The following is a 17500-nucleotide window of genomic DNA, read 5'->3' as shown; positions in this document are numbered from 1 at the left end:
TGCTACAACTGGCAGTTGTATAGAATGGAAAACATGTCAGGGCAAGTGACAGGAAGAGACAGGGGTCAGGGTTTTGTGAGGGGGAGTGAGGGGGGGCTTGGGGGGGTGGGTGGGAGGTGGGGATCAGTTGTTTTTTGTTTTTTTTTTACCCGGACTTTCTCGGGTCGACCACCGTTTTATTGTGTATATAAATTCATTATGACAATTCAGAATATATGCAGATGAGAAAAGAAATCTGAATACAGTGAACATTAACAATAACGGATGTAGGTCATTATACTCGTATATTACAGTCCATTGCACAATCAACTCAAAACGAGACAATAATCAATACCCGGTGTTCCATAATTATGTCATTGTAATTAATAGCAATTATGGAGTAAGTCAACCCATACAACTTTTCATTTACTGAATCAGGGCATGTGGAAAAAAACAAGACTCAAGACAATAACATGGAAGGATGTTGTACAATTTATACAATAACGTGTGCAAAAGTTAAGATCAATCATAAAGACAGTCAGGTGGTCGACCAGGCAGACACACAGATAGACAGGCGCATACAGACAGACAGACAGTCCCTCCCCTACCCCTATCTACCAAAATGTTAGTGCGTCAGCTTCTCTTGGTAGTTATTACTGGTTTTATGTGTTTAAAAGAAAAGAACTGATGTGTTTACATAATAAATTAAGTTTTACTTAAAATGGACAATCAAGATAAGTGTTTTTTCTTGCTGGTACGGGTCTAAAAAGTATTGTAAAAGTGCATGCTAACATATTTGTCCGAATATTGTGTTGTAGGTGGTGTACATCCAATTCAACAGCTTATAATAGTCAGTGTTCTAGTGTACCTCAAAATCAACAATTTATGATAGTCTCTGATTGGGTTTCTTTTTCTGTAATGATGTTTCTTAGTGTGTGTATTAATTTACAATAAATATAGTTTCTGGAGAATGCAATGTTTTTTGTATCAAGCTTGTTATTTGGTAAGTTCCTTAATCTGAGATAGTGTTTCTTAAAATGCATGTTATTTAGCAACACATTTCTTTTTTTTCTTTTTTTTCAAAAATCAAGCAGCTGCTGTCAGTAGTATTACTATTTTCATTATTATTATTATTATTATTATTATTATTATTATTATTATTAAGACTACTACTACTATTACTACTATCATTATTACCACTATTCATTTCATGTTTATTTTCAGTTAATGTATTTTGCTTTTCGACAATTTAGTTCAACCTGTGTTATGTTCATGTATTCGCCAAACTCGACAATAGGCACAATTATAGTGAGGGGTGAGTGACCAGCCTTAGGATGCAAAAATAATTTCCAATCAGATAGATAAAGTTGCACTGTAGTGTAGTATACTGTGCTGTGCTGTGCTGTACTGCACTGAGGTGGGATGGGATGTACTGTACTGTACTGATTGTACTGCCCTGTACTGTGTTGTGCTGTACTGTACTGTACTGTACTGTACTGTACTGTACTGTACTGTACTACACTTAATATGTACTGCACTGCACTACACTGTATTGTACTGTACTGTACTGTGTTGTGCTGTGCTGTGCTATACTGTTGTGCATTCAATATTTCTTCTCCACCCCCGTTTTTCAGAGAGAGAGAGAGAGAGAAAGTGTGTGTGTGTGTGTGTGTGTGTGTGTGTGTGTGTGTGTGTGTGTGCGCGTGCGTGCGTGCGTGCGTGTTGTGTGTGTGTGTGTGTGTGTGTGTGTGTGTGTGAAGTCAAGCTTATATTCAGAAATGGTACATTGTATAAACAGGATCTTTTTTTTCTTCTTTATTTTTTAACATCAAGCTGCATAAAAAGAAAAAGAAATGATCTTTCTTCTTCTGAAGACTTCCGGCGACACTTTTTGTTTTTCTGAATGTCCATAACCTGATGTGTACTCACACCTGTCCATCTTTGCTTTCTTTCCTGCTGAATAATACTCGTAAGTTTCTTTCAGCTCTTGCATTTACCTTCACTGTTATTTCCACAAAATGACAGTGCCTGAAGGACCCGTGGTCACAAACGTTGCCATTTCTTATCGAAGTGCGTCTCGTTTCACAGTCCGCTATTGTTTTTACATATTTTCCTAATTTGTCATTTCCAAAAAATCATGTTGACCTTCACTTTTCACCTCTCAACTTCGTTCCTACACCATCGTTTAAAAAAAAAAGTGACAGACGAAAGGGTGTGACTGATAAGCGTCCTTGCGTGCTGACAAGGTTCATTCATGGTGCTCGTCTCGTAATGGAGGAATGGAATGCAAAGTGTGTATGTTCAGAGTTGAAATCGACCTCAGACGTTTCGGAAAATACCAGGCAGAATAATGTCTTGTGTCATTCATAGGATTTCTGTTCCAGACTGCTCTTTGGGGTTCCCGAGCGATACTTGGGATGTTTATACTGGAATAATGATTGAACTTGCTCAAGCAATGACACGTTCACACACACACACACACACACACACACACACACACACACACAAAACGAAACGAACCTCCCCCCTCCCCCCCGTCCACACACACACATACAGAAACAAATAAACACACAAACAAATACACAGATTCAATACACAACACCATAACGAGTCTTTTTGTGAACTTTTAATGTAAAAAATACAAGAAAAAAATAGTAAAGGCGTTAACAAGGTACACAACTGGAATTGGATATGTTGAAAGCTTGACAACCACAGCAGAGACACTGCCAATATGGCACCCACCCCCTCCGCCCAGAAAAATAGGCATATCTAAAACACGGTTAAATCACATGAAAAAGGCAAAGCACTGGTAGGAACACTACTCGCAGCGCATCATACGATTGATCCACACTGTCACACTCCCACCGACAGGAGACTCACAACACCGAGCCGTCAACTGTACCGGGAGGAGAGCTCCAGACTGTGGCCAACCAGCATTTGATGCCTTGGGGGAAAGGATGGAGGATCCTTTCCAAGAGGGAAACAGAACAAGGTCACGAGATAAACGGAGGGGGACACCCAAACCGAGGTCCTCTTTCCCCACTGGCGCGAGACCCAGTGGATCACTGTCAGTCGACAGACAGAACAAGTAGTGAGGAGAGGGGGGAAGGTTGGAGAGGGGGGTCGGGGGCGGGGGAGGGGGGGGCAAGGGGGAGAGAATGAACTGGATAGAAAATGGAGAGGTCAGAGTAATGAACAGAGATGAGAGAGAGGCAGAGAGACAGAGAGAGACAGAGACAGAGAATCCAAAGTCTCACATTCTAAAGAAATGGACAAGCCTTACACTCCCTAAGAGGCACAGACAGCACCTGCGAAATGTGAGTGGTTGAAACTTCAACAAAATATATCCGAAATAAATGTAAATGAACAAAAAAATTACAGATCAACCGAAGAATCTGAAGGAAAAATGGATAGAAAGAAAAAAAAAGGCATCTGCCAACTGATACACTGAGAACTATCAATCTATGTGTCCCCCTCAAGGAAAAGAACTGACCGAGAAAGACAGACAGAGAAAGACAGACAGAGGAGAGAGAGAGAGAGAGAGAGAGAGAGAGAGAGAGAGAGAGAGAGAGAGAGAGAGAGACAAAGAGACAGAGAGAGAGCGACAGAGAGAGTAATATATCCACATATCTATGAAAATAAACAACTTTAATTTTCATAACAAGGATATGAAATTATGCGTTACAATAAACAAGCGACTCAAACAGCCATCACTACTGGCTTGGTATTGACATCCGAAATTCTCTTCTGCATAGATGACATACTGGTAAGTCTTAAACAGCAACAAAAATAGACGGTTCATTTTTTGGAATGTATTTTGAAGTCATGGTGAAACACTTCTTGGCTTTTTGTCAGTCAAAGAGATTTATAAACAATTCTACTTTGAGTCAGATATGAGCTTTCAAAACGATGTTTCAGTTTCACTTTCAAGGTGTCAGAGCGTGTGGACTCATCCATATACGCTACACCACGTCTGCTTTAATGAAAAAAACAAACTGAGTAAATGCCTGACCTTCACATAAATCCAACGCTCAGGACAGGCTTGATAAAAAGGAAAACATGAGGTGCCATCAAAATCAAGCAAGAGCTGTCGTATATCCTAAAACAATAATAAAACACACTGGAACAAGCGAGAGAAAAGTGCTGCACAAGAAAGCTGTGCTGCATGGATGCTTACTTGATAAGTTTTAAGTGGACCAGGAAAATATATCACAAAAGATCATGAAAGTATGTAACCGAAAACTGTTCATCAAAATCTTTTTTCTTTTTTTTTGTGTTTTTGTTTTGTTTGGTGAGGTTCTTCTCAAAATCAAATTGATCACAGTCACGCTATCATATTGAAGATAAAGTGATCAGAATTACTTAAAACACTTCACAAAGATGACGGCAACGGGCAAGCACGCCACAGGGTTAAAAAAAAAAAATCTTGGATGAAAATCGAAATACGTCAATGTTCACAAATTACCTGTTGTAAAACTGCACGAAAACGAACAAAACATGTGTAAAAGTTGAATGATGTGTACAGTTTTCACCGTTACACACTCAGACAGAGGGGCTGCCTGTTCACATCCAGAAGGAAGTCAGGACAGCAGCCAGCATCAGCATCAGAGAGGCCATGACGGCTGTGGCTCCGGCTGAAACAAACACAGGATGTTCTGGGAATGAGTTTTTACTGTGAAGGCTGGAAACACTGGATGTTCTGGGAATGGGTTTTTACTGTGAAGGCTGGAAACACAGGAGGTTATGGGAATAGGTTTTTACTGTGAAGGCTGGAAACACAGGATGTTCTGGGAATGGGTTTTTACTGTGAAGGCTGTAAACACAGGATGTTCTGGGAATAGGTTTTTACTGTGAAGGCTGTAAACACAGGAGGTTCTAGGAATGGATTTTTACTGTGAAGGCTGTAAACACAGGAGGTTCTAGGAATGGATTTTTACTGTGAAGGCTGTAAACACAGGAGGTTCTTGCAGAACGGGTGTTTTTCGTGCATGCTGTAAACACAGCAATAAATGATGTTTTGGGGAATGTGTTTCTACTTCTTTATCGTGATGGCTGTAAACACAGGACGTACTGGGGAATGTTCCTTTACTGTGAGGGCTTAAACAAAGGATTATTGGCAGATGGGGCTTTATCACGAAGGCTGCAAATACAAGATATAGGCTTTAAACGATGGATCACCAAATATTTTGGGAACGGGCTTTTATTGTGAAGGCAGTAAACACAGGATGTTTTCGGGGAATGTTTTTCATTGTTTAGGATATGAACACAGAAACACGAGATGTGTTGGGGAATGGGTTATCACTGTATTGGCTGTAAACACAGGTGTTTTGGGGAATGGTGTTGTGAAGCCTTCAAACACAGGGTGTTTATGGGAAACAGGATTCACTAAATATTGTGAATGCTTTAAAAAACAGGCTGTAATGGGCAACGGGTTTATTGTGAAGTCTGTAAACAATGTGTATTTTTGGGAAATGGTTTTCATTTTAAAGGCTCGGGATATTTGGGAAAAGGGTTTTCATTGTGAAGGCTGTAAACTCGGGATGTTTGAGGGAAAGAGGTGTTCAGTGTGAAGATTGTAAACTCATGGATACAGGATGTTTTGGGGGAATTGTATTAGCATGTGTTTCCGTGTAACATGGGGGAAGATGAAGAGAAAGGAAGAGACTTCATAAAAGGTAAAGAATCGACAAGGACTGAAGGATAAAATGTTCATAGAATTTAATGATAGATCTCTGGCCTGTCAACACTTGAGGTGCATACGCACACACGTGAGTGCAGAAGGAAAAGACGGGATATATGATTGAAGCAATACCGAATTTGCAACACTGCATAATTGTCGAACTCAAAGTAGAGTTATTAGCTCAAACTTAAAAAAGCTTCTTCCCTTCTCTTGAATGCATCAAATGTCATGTGCATAGCGACATATCTACTTTCGTTCACTTCTCCGTATTCTTACAAAAATGCCAGTTCTACATGACAATCGCTACTAAAATCTGTACGTTCAAAAACGTATTTCTTTTTTTACACTTCTGAAGACATCGCGCTGTAGCAGAAAATGATATTCATTATCTCTTTGTTTATTTGATTCCAGTTGGATGTTTTATCATTATCACTATATCGTCTTTTATTTTCAGACCTTTTATACCAAGTCTAAACTTACAATTTTTGCCTAGATTTGGTTTATTTTCAATAGCTGAATAAGGTTCTGAGGTAAAAGTAATGAACGACGTGTTTAGAAACGACCACTGGAATTTGATTATCGGACCAGTCCTGTTAAAGAAATGTCTTTAATTAAAAAGCTCGTACATTCGCGACTCACCACCCCTCCCCCGCTAAACAAACTTACGAAAACCCGTATCCATCTAAGCAGTTGTTGTTTTTTAGCACAAGAGGCCGAGAAGCTAACAATGAGGGCGACAGAAAGGAGGCAATCTCCAGCCCCGATTTCCCACGTGGTAAATGTACTGTTTGTAGGGAAAGAGCCCCTGGCATTCCCAGAGGGAAGGAATAGCGGTGTGGAGGGGTGTAGGGTGTGGGGTGTGGAGAGTGTGGGATGGGTGGCGGAGGGGTGTGGGATGTGGAGGGGGGGGGTGTAGGGTGTGGGGTGTGGAGCGGTGGGGTGTGGATTCACGGCATCAAGTCCCGTTATGTGTGACCAGAAAAGACTGCCATAAATATCACAGCTTCTAAAATGCTGTTCAAAAAACTGCATGTTTGAGATTTAAAAAAAAAAAAAACGAAGAAAAAAAGAAAAGAAAAAGAATTCACACATTAAATGTGCAGGTGCGTTCACTGTCTCATGCCATGCCCTCTTCCCCTCCAAACACACACACACACACACACACACACACACACACACACCAAACCACACACACACACACACACGTTCAGAAACACACAAAAATATAACCAACAACACACAAACACACACGCATAATACATATCCTTACATCACCTGTGTTCACACTCCCACACAAAATAATTGGTAAACTCATGATACATACAGCAGAATTTGTCCCCATCAGCAGAGTAGTTTGTCATGCACTTGCATTTGGTGTCGCATTCGGCATTCGCCACACACTCGTTGGAATTAGTACAAGCCTCATCCACTTTTTTACCTGTAACACATTTAAGCTACATTAGAACCATCTGTGTAGCTCCCATCTCCCCCCCCCCCCACACACACACATAGAGGTAGACGGTGGTAGGTGATGGGCGAATAGGTGGTGATGGGGGTGGGGGATGGGGGGGTGGGGGGTGAGGTGACTCAACGGACGTTGACCAACATGACAGACGCAACATCATCACTGACAGACTCACAAACAACTTAATTCCCAAGGAAGCATGTCCGATTCGTCCATTCCCAATTCGCCTACTGTTTGATTGTACCACCACCCTCGTCGTCCTTTCAAGAGGTTGAACTGTCCTGTTTCGCCTCCCTGCCAGTCCCGTTTCACCTGTTCAGCTTCGCTCTCTCAAACACACGCGCACGCATGCACACACACACACACACACACGCGCGCGCGCGCGCATTCACACGCATGCACACACACACGTGCATGCTTTCACACACACACACAGACACACACACACACACGCACACACACTGTACATGAACGAATATCAAAATATACTTATGGACATGAAATCAATGCTCAGACCATCAACAGAAAAAAGAGGCATGTATACAGACGTAAAAAACAAAACAAAAAAAACAACAACAAAAAACAACAAACAAACAAACAAAAATCAAAACAAAACAAAAAAACAAAGAAAAAAACAAACGAACGAACAAAAAATAGCAAATCCTTTTGGGGAAACTATAAGAATTTTAATAGAACCCTCTCACAGCTACTGGACGGCACATCAAACCAGTTGACAGATGAAATGGGAAAAGGCGAACCAGGTTGACCAATCCTGTGAAAAACGAAAAAATAAAAGCCTTCAGGATGCCGTAATTTGTGAAAAAGGCCCAGGAGAGAGACACTTTTAATGCATTTTCTCCAAGTGATGTTGGAGCCTGTAAACTGTTGGTACATTCCTTGTGACTGAAGTGTGGGTCAACTTACCACAGCGCTGCCCTTCTTTGGAAGAAAAGTCCGTCTTGCATGCGCACTTCTTGGGGTCACCTTTGCACTCGGCGTTGAGTCCACATTCGTCTGCAGCGCACGTCTGGCCTGGAGCTTTCTCTGTTGTGTAACACATAGATCATTGCCACTGACACAACGTGGGGGCTTGTACACACACACACACACACACACACACACACACACACACATACACACACAGACAGAGGATTTATTTGTAGATGCTATAGTCCGACACGAACAAGCAGCAATGACAATGCAGTCAATGCCAACAGAACTATACTTGATAATAACAACGTAGCTATCTCTCTCAACTGAAAAAAAAAGAAAAAAAAAGAAAAAGATTTATGTAAATATGATGCTAGATTTACACAGTGCCACCATGCACAGATGCCGTCTGTACATTAAACTGGAATATACCTGATTATATGTGACAGCCATTTTTTTTAAAGATCAATTCTACATATAGGTTCTAGTTATCCTATCTAACGTTTAACTACCATCTCTCAATCAACGCCTAATCTAGCCAACCCCGTTTCATCTGCATTCCTCCTCAAACCAACCTCAGACAACTCCTGTTTCATCTGCATTGCTCCTTAAGCCAAACTCAGACAACCCCCGTTTCATCTGCATTCCTCCTCAAACCAACCTCAGACAACTCCTGTTTCATCTGCATTCCTCCTCAAACCAACCTCAGACAACTGTTTCATCTGCATTTCTCCTCAAACCAAACAGACAAATCTGTTTCATCTGCATTTCTCCTCAAACCAACCTCAGACAACTCCTGTTTCCTCTGCATTCCTCCTCAAACCAAACTCAGACAACTCCTATTTCATCTGCATTTTTCCTCAAACCAAACCCAGACAACTCCTGTTTCATCTGCATTTCTCCTCAAACCAAACTTAGTCAACTCCTGTTTCATCTGCATTTGTCCTCAAACCAAACAGACAACTCTGTTTCATCTGCATTTCTCCTCAAACCAACCTCAGACAACTCCTGTTTCATCTGCATTTCTCCTCAAACCAAACTCAGACAACTCTGTTTCATCTGTATTTCTCCTCAAACCAAACTTAGTCAACTCCTGTTTCATCTGCATTTCTCCTCAAACCAACCTCAGACAACTGTTTCATCTGCATTTCTCCTCAAACCAAACTCAGACAACTCTGTTTCATCTGTATTTCTCCTCAAACCAAACTTAGACAACCCTGTTTCATCTGCATTTCTCCTGAAACCAACCTCAGACAACTCCGTTTCATCTGCATTTCTCCTGAAACCAAACAGACAACTCTGTTTCATCTGCATTTCTCCTCAAACCAACCTCAGACAACTCCTGTTTCATCTGCATTTCTCCTCAAACCAAACTTAGACAACTCTGTTTCATCTGTATTTCTCCTCAAACCAAACTTAGACAACCCTGTTTCATCTGCATTTCTCCTGAAACCAAACTTAGACAAGTCCTTTTCATCTGCATTTCTCCTCAAACCAAACTTAGAAAACTCTGTTTCATCTGCATTCCTCCTCAAACCAAACGTAGAAAACTCTGTTTCATCTGCATTGCTCCTCAAACCAACCCCTTTGGTGTTCGTTCCGATCTGAGTTTTCATCATACAATTGCACAATTTCTGATAACATCACTTGAGCATCACCAGGCATCAATAACATAAACATCAATTATTTCAAAATCTATTTTATATCTGTTATTGAATTCTTCAAGAGAGACGGAGAGAGAGGGGGCTGATGGGGTGATTGTGGGTAACAGAGAAGTCTATATGCCTGAGGTGAGAAAGGGAGGGAGGGTGTAGTAATGGAGCATCAACCAGCCACGGACTTACTGCACGTCTTGTCGTAGGCAGCTAAGTAGTTGTCTTTGCACTGGCAGTTGGTGCTGCATTTGGCGTTGGTGACACAATCTGCATCAGCTGAACACGCTATGCCAACTGTCGCAACTGCAACACGAACCATATTTGATACTTCCTGACAGCACACACACACACACACACACACACACACACAGTTGGTTATACCAGACAAACCCTAACCTGTCTTTCTGGACCCCATAATTCCGAACTGCACTGGACAACTGACTACCTGAGAACCAATTGGCTTGATAAATAAATCAAAAGTACTACTGAGCTTGTCAGAGCCCCTGCCCGTGGTGTGGCCACTGTCGCATTCTAGCAACTTCTAGGAGCCATAGGTAAGAGCTGGGTGCTGGTGGAGACCAATAAAGGACGAACCAGTCCGAAAGTATGTGACAGTTCCCCCTCCCGTGCAGCCCCATAACTCCATACATTATGTAATTGTTCAATGTTCAGATTGGACCTGGCCCACTAAATCTCCACATGCACCACCAAAACTCAAGCGTGTAAATCAGACACCGTGGCCAAGTGGTTGGTGTTGCACACTGACGATGGAAGATCCCTGGATTAAGCCCCAGCAGAAGTGATATTTTTCAGTCCGCACCTTGTTCCTACCCAGGGTTGAGTGTGCCATGGGCTCAGACACGAAGGGTGGGACCACACAGTCTTTGGTTATCATTTTACTGATGCACCATTGGGAGTTTTGCTTAACGTTCCATACATACACTGCAAGGTCCAGGACTTATCGAGAGAGAGAGAGTGAGAGAGAGAGACAGACAGACAGACAGACATGAACGATACATGATTTGAACATTCATCAACAGCCATTTCCTGGGAATACCAATCTTTCATTGATGGGGGAATACCGTGATTCCACGTTGAGGCGCTATGAAGAGATCGAGAGAGAGGGAGGGAGGGGGCAATGTATGATTCAGGATTGAAACTTTGTGGGATTATCAATGGGAAGGATACCATGAATTTCACATGGGGGTCGCTGTCAACACACACACACACACACACACACACACACACACACACACTCAACAACACTACCGCCACCACCACCCTTCATCCACTCTACTTAACAGTAACCCTGCTCCCTTCACACCCAACCCCATCATAATACGACAACGATAATTTTTGTTTGATCTGATTCGCATTTCATTAGTTTATAAATACAGGTAATTAATTCATGTGGACATTCCCTCGTTACACTCCAAGTGCTTACCGCATTTGGAGTTGTCTGAGTTGACCGTCATGTAACCGGTGTTGCACTTGCAAGTCGTGTCACATTTTCCGTTCGTGAGGCATTCGTCGTTATTGCCACAATTTTGGCCAACATATTTCACTGTCAAAAAGAGAAAAACCGAGTTAACATTTGGTCTCGAAACATGTCTGCTGAAACAGAAAACAATCAAATCATTAAGAAATAATGTCAGTCATACTGATTGGTGCCACAGAATTTCACGATGGTGCCCGCTCACCCTCTTCCTTCTCTCTAAAACTCAGCCCCCATCGGCACGTAGTCTTAAATTAACATAGAAATCAAAGCAAACACACAGAATGTAGACACCAAATGTCAAGTGGCCCATTTTGTAGATTCCTGTTTCACAACAATTCTCTATTATCATCCATCCATCCACACCTACTCACCTACCTGCCTTCCTGTCTATGCAAACAAAATGGAAATAAGGAGGGGGGGGGGGAGAAAAAAAACGAGAAAAGGGGAAATAGAAGAAGAAGAAGATGATGAAGAAGAAGAAACACAACAAAAACGAGCTGGACATATTTTCTTTAATTAATGAAGAACCGAGGAAGTCTGAAAAGCAAATGGAAAGTTAGAGAGAGAGAGAGAGAGAGGGGGGGAGGGAGGGAGAAAGTGAGAGAGGGGGAGGGAGAGAGAGAGAGGGAGAGAGAGGGGGAGAGAGAAGCGGGAGAGAGAGAGGAGGGAGGGGAGAGAGCGAGAGGGGGAGAGAGAGGAGGAGAGAGAGAGGGAGAGAGAAGGGGAGAGAGAGGGAGAGAGAGAGAGGGAGAGAGAGAGAGAGGGAGAGAGAGAGAGAAAGTGAGAGAGGGGGAGGGAGAGAGAGAGAAAGATTCAAGACTCAAGATTCAAGATGGTTTATTAAGTCAAGGCCATAGCCCCATATGAACAGAGGGCAACAACAAAATTTTGTTTTGTATGTGTCATTGTAATTGTTAATGCAAACAGTGCAGCATATTCCATAACAAGTTCCAATAAAACTAGGATATAAGTGTCTCTCTTAAATGAAATGCTTTAGAGAGAAACAAAGCAAAACTACGTATAGTGTTTTCATCCACCGATGACATCAGTAAACACAGTCGAAACGTACATGGATATACATAATATTTTTTTAGGAATGAGCTGGATTCGTAGGTAATTAAGGACAGGACATTTCAAAACAAAATGGACTTCATCCTCTCTGGATTCTCCGCACAAAGAACACATTAAACCAGAATGATAAATGGATTTATGACTATAACTATGTATGTTCAAGAGCGAGAGAGAGAGAGAGAGAGAGAGAGAGAGAGAGAGAGAGAGAGAGAGAGAGGGAGAGGGAGAGGGGGAGAGAGGGTACCATGACATTTCAAACAAAGTACTTACGACACTTGCTCTTGTCGGCCTTTGCCACGAAATTGGCCGCGCACGCACACTTCTTGTCACCAGTGCAAGTTGTGTCTGCGATGCAGTCGTCTGTTGCAGCGCAAGTTCCATCGATATAGGCCACTGTTCATGAAAACACTTCATGATTACGGCAGGTCAGTGAGAGAAAAAAAAAAGAGAGAGAGAGAGAGAGAGAGAGAGAGAGAGAGAGAGAGAGAGAGAGAGAGAGAGAGAGAGAGAGAGACGGTCATAACATTATACATACGTCGGAAGTTGGGGAAGGGTTAAAAAGTAGTCAGACAAAGGGAATCTGCGTTAAGCCAACACACACACACACACACACACACACACACACACACACACACACACAGACGGACACAGACACAGACAGATACACAAACAGGCATACATACGCACAGACACACAGACAGAAAGACACAGACAGAGAAAGTAACACTGATAACATACACATCAACAATCTTCATTGACAGCCGACTGCTTGGCAATATCTTTTTTGTTTTCTTTAGATGGAAAGCTATCATGACGTTTCAAACTGAAATTACTCACGGCACTTGTCCTTGTCTGTGTTGGCCACGAAACTGGCCTTGCACACACACTTGCCGCCAGTGCAGTCACTGTTTGCGATGCAGTCCTCTGCTGTTGTGCAAGTTGTTTCGCTGTTGGCCACTGTCCATGAAAACACAACATGAATGTGGCGTGTCCATCAGAGAGGGGGAGCGAGAGAGAGAGAGAGAGAGAGAGAGAGAGAGAGAGAGAGGCAGACAGACAGACAGACAGATACAGAGAGAGACAGAGAAAGAGAGAGACAGAGAAAGAGAGAGACAGAGTAAGAGAGACATACAGAGACAAAGACAGAGAGACAAAGAGAGACAAAGACAGAGAAAGAGACAGAGAGAGACAGAGAGAGAAAGAAAGAAACAAAGAGAGAGAAAGAGACAGACAGAGGGAGACAGAGAGAGGGACAGAGAGAGAGAAATAGAGACACAGAGAGAGACCGAGAAAGAGACAGAGAGAGAGATAGAGAGAGACAGAGGCATACACACACATAGAGAAACAGAGAAAAAGTGAGAGAGACAGAGAGAGAGAGAGAGAGATAGAGAGAGACAGACAGAGAGACAAAGAGAGCGAGAGAGACAGAGAGAGAGACAGAGAAAGAGAGAGAGACGAATAGAGAGACAGACAGAAGACAGACAGAGAGAGACAGAGACAGACATAGAGAGCGCAAAAATGGGGAGACAGCCAACTTCGTGGGATTATTAATCTTTCTTCAATGGGAACAAGACCGTGAATCACTCACTCACACACACACACACACACACACACACACACACACACACACACAGACGGACACAGACACAGACAGATACACAAACAGGCATACATACGCACAGACACACAGACAGAAAGACACAGACAGAGAAAGTAACACTGATAACATACACATCAACAATCTTCATTGACAGCCGACTGCTTGGCAATATCTTTTTTGTTTTCTTTAGATGGAAAGCTATCATGACGTTTCAAACTGAAATTACTCACGGCACTTGTCCTTGTCTGTGTTGGCCACGAAACTGGCCTTGCACACACACTTGCCGCCAGTGCAGTCACTGTTTGCGATGCAGTCCTCTGCTGTTGTGCAAGTTGTTTCGCTGTTGGCCACTGTCCATGAAAACACAACATGAATGTGGCGTGTCCATCAGAGAGGGGGAGCGAGAGAGAGAGAGAGAGAGAGAGAGAGAGAGAGAGAGAGGCAGACAGACAGACAGACAGATACAGAGAGAGACAGAGAAAGAGAGAGACAGAGAAAGAGAGAGACAGAGTAAGAGAGACATACAGAGACAAAGACAGAGAGACAAAGAGAGACAAAGACAGAGAAAGAGACAGAGAGAGACAGAGAGAGAAAGAAAGAAACAAAGAGAGAGAAAGAGACAGACAGAGGGAGACAGAGAGAGGGACAGAGAGAGAGAAATAGAGACACAGAGAGAGACCGAGAAAGAGACAGAGAGAGAGATAGAGAGAGACAGAGGCATACACACACATAGAGAAACAGAGAAAAAGTGAGAGAGACAGAGAGAGAGAGAGAGAGATAGAGAGAGACAGACAGAGAGACAAAGAGAGCGAGAGAGACAGAGAGAGAGACAGAGAAAGAGAGAGAGACGAATAGAGAGACAGACAGAAGACAGACAGAGAGAGACAGAGACAGACATAGAGAGCGCAAAAATGGGGAGACAGCCAACTTCGTGGGATTATTAATCTTTCTTCAATGGGAACAAGACCGTGAATCACTCACTCACACACACACACACACACACACACACACACACACACACACCCTTTGTCCACTCTTCCTAAGATATACCCTGCATTCTTCACAACCCATCCCGTCATCATAGAACGTTGAGAAATCATTAGGACATATGGGTTGCATTCCATTTTACTTTATTTTATTAACACTAATCATTGCCAGTACATATGATCATTCCCCTTGTTTCACCACCAAGTACTCACAGCATTTCGTATTGTCTCCGTTGACCGTATAGCCAGTGTTGCACATGCAATTCGTTTCGCATTTTGCGTTCGAGAGGCATTTGTCGGCTGCGGTACAAGCCTGGCCCACAATTACCTCTGTCACAAAGTGAATACCCGGTTAACATTTGGCCCTCCAAATATATCTGCTGAAAGAGAACATTTAAAGAAAAAAAATCATACAGCTACTGATACTGATTAAGCAACAGCCAACACTGGATTTCACAAGGGCCCCTCTCTTTCCTCAATTGAGCTCACCCCACCCCATGCGCCATATTCCTGAAATCATAATGAATTGCATTGTGTTGTGTTGTGTTGTGTTGTGTTGTGTTGTAATGTGTTGTGTTGTTATTGTCACAACATACATATTCTCTGCGTGCAGTTCGGGCTGCTCTCCCCAGGGTGAGCGCATCGCTACAGTGGAGCGCTAGCCCTTTTTAGTTTCTGTCTCCAGGTGTATGTTTTACTATCCAGAGAGCTTTTGCTAGGAACAGCCCTTTTCCGGCATGCCATGGATTTTTTTTTATGTGCGCTGCGCTGAACGCATACGCATACAATCCCATTGTATTTCTCCTTTTTGTCACAACAGATTTTCCTTGTGAAATTCGGGCTGCTCTCCCGTGCAGTTTTATTCGTTTTACCTAACGAAGTGGATTTTTCTTGCTGAATTTTGCCTGGGGCACCCCTGTTGTTGCCGTGTGTTCTTTTACGTGCGCTAAGTGCATGGGGCACACAGAACCTCGGTTTATAGTCTCATCCGAATGACTAGCGTCCAGACCACCACTCAAAGTCTAGTGGATTGGGGTGTGGGGGGTGGGAGGGGATATTAGCAACTGAGCCGTGATTCGAACCAGCGCGCTCAGATTCTTTGGCTTCCTAGGCGGATGCGTTACCTGCAGGCCACCACACTGTTGACTATTCACATACATAAAAGAAAACGTATGATATGTAAACAACTGTCAAAAGACCCGTTTTGTAAATACACATTCTACGACAATTGTCTTCTATCATCCAACCATTCATCTAACCACCACCTCCTCCCTACCAACGCACGTGTTCTACAAACTGGACACTCGAAAACAAAAGAGAGCAGGACACACACACACACACGCACACATACACACACACACACACACACACACACACACACGTGTGTGTGTGTGTGTGTGTGTGTGTGTATGTGTGCGTGTGTGTGTGTGTGTGTGTATGTGTGTGTCCTGCTCTCTTTTGTTTTCGTGTGTGTGTGTGTGTGTGTGTGTGTGTGTGTGTGTGTGTGTGTGTGTGTGTGCGTGTGTGCGTGTGTGCGCAAGCGTGTATATTGTCAAAAAAGTTTCATTATTGTAAAATAATCTTTATTTTAAAAAAATAAAATTATTGGGTTTTTTTTTTCATTTCATTCAATGCACACAGAAGTGTGTGTGTGTGCGTGCGTGCGTGCGTGCGTGTGTGTGTGTGTGTGTGTGTGTGTGTGTGTGTGTGCGTGTGCACGCGCGCGCCTGTACGTGCGTGCAAATGCAATGATGTTAAAAGAAGATGCATTAGTAAATGCGTGATTGTATTCACACCACAAATATTTTCCTAAAAATATTTCTGTGCACTTTAACGGACAGAATTATGTTCGATATAATTTTATATCCCAATCACAGAAATATGGGTATTACTATTTCAAAAGTCATGTTGTTCAACAGCCCTTTCACAAAATATGTTGGGGTTTTTTTGTGTGAAAAAGAAGCCTGAAGTGCAAAATCAACCATCATACATACATTTTAACTCGACAATTAAAAAGGAAATGTGTGCACTATTCTTAGATCATTGTCCAGTATTACAGTGTCAGAGAAGAGAGAAGGCAACAATGATAATACTCAATCATACGCATTGGGATCCTGCATGGTTTGCTTTTCTTTCTCCCCTCCCACTCCACAATACGAAGGAATACAACCGAACGACGTAAATAATCTGAAATGACAATGTGCACAGTAGTTACAGTCACCACCACTAAGGACATCCAATAACTTCTCATACCATGCACGTGGAAAGGGTAGGGGTGGGGGTGGGACAAATGTAGGGGGCTGGGGTTGGTGAATTCATTGACATACAGACGTGTAAAAACAACATTCAATACTCACTGCATTTAGCGTTGTCACATACTAAATTAGCATCACAAGCATTCTGGGCATCACAGGCTCCATCCAAGGCCACCATATGAACGGTTCCTGCAACACAAAATGGGATAAGAGGGATAATGCAGAGGCCACCATTTTTTTATCTGTTTATTTTCATTTATCTATTTTTTTCTAATTTTTTTAGCTACAAAGTCAATTCTTACTACATCAGCAAAACATACGTGAGTAGAGTATGACCAGGATACAGGAGCGTGGTAAGCACGTGCGAAGCAAACAGTATGG

The 17500-nt window shown here is 42.6% G+C and overlaps 1 protein-coding gene across 2 annotated transcripts in view; it reads right to left on the bottom strand.

Moving 5' to 3' along the window:
* Window positions 1–17500, bottom strand: part of LOC143286959 (uncharacterized) — a 61405-nt gene that overhangs the window by 36016 nt on the left and 7889 nt on the right. Inside the window, exons 2-11 of one of the 2 annotated variants that reach the window (XM_076594935.1) lie at window positions 17222–17308; window positions 15078–15194; window positions 14109–14228; window positions 13116–13235; window positions 12549–12671; window positions 11154–11273; window positions 9899–10012; window positions 8049–8168; window positions 6984–7097; window positions 2591–4613 (exon numbers count right to left, since the gene is read on the bottom strand). In XM_076594935.1, the coding sequence (XP_076451050.1) occupies window positions 4543–4613; window positions 6984–7097; window positions 8049–8168; window positions 9899–10012; window positions 11154–11273; window positions 12549–12671; window positions 13116–13235; window positions 14109–14228; window positions 15078–15194; window positions 17222–17308 (1106 nt within the window). In that variant the 3' untranslated portion in view covers window positions 2591–4542. Of the gene's footprint in view, window positions 1–2590; window positions 4614–6983; window positions 7098–8048; window positions 8169–9898; window positions 10013–11153; window positions 11274–12548; window positions 12672–13115; window positions 13236–14108; window positions 14229–15077; window positions 15195–17221; window positions 17309–17500 lie in introns of those variants that run through there. The other variant, XM_076594934.1, reaches the window with a different exon arrangement.

The sequence above is a fragment of the Babylonia areolata genome, chromosome 10 (genome assembly GCF_041734735.1).
Source record: "Babylonia areolata isolate BAREFJ2019XMU chromosome 10, ASM4173473v1, whole genome shotgun sequence".
NCBI lineage: Eukaryota > Metazoa > Mollusca > Gastropoda > Neogastropoda > Buccinidae > Babylonia > Babylonia areolata.
This window is presented reverse-complemented; position numbering and strand designations above follow the sequence as displayed.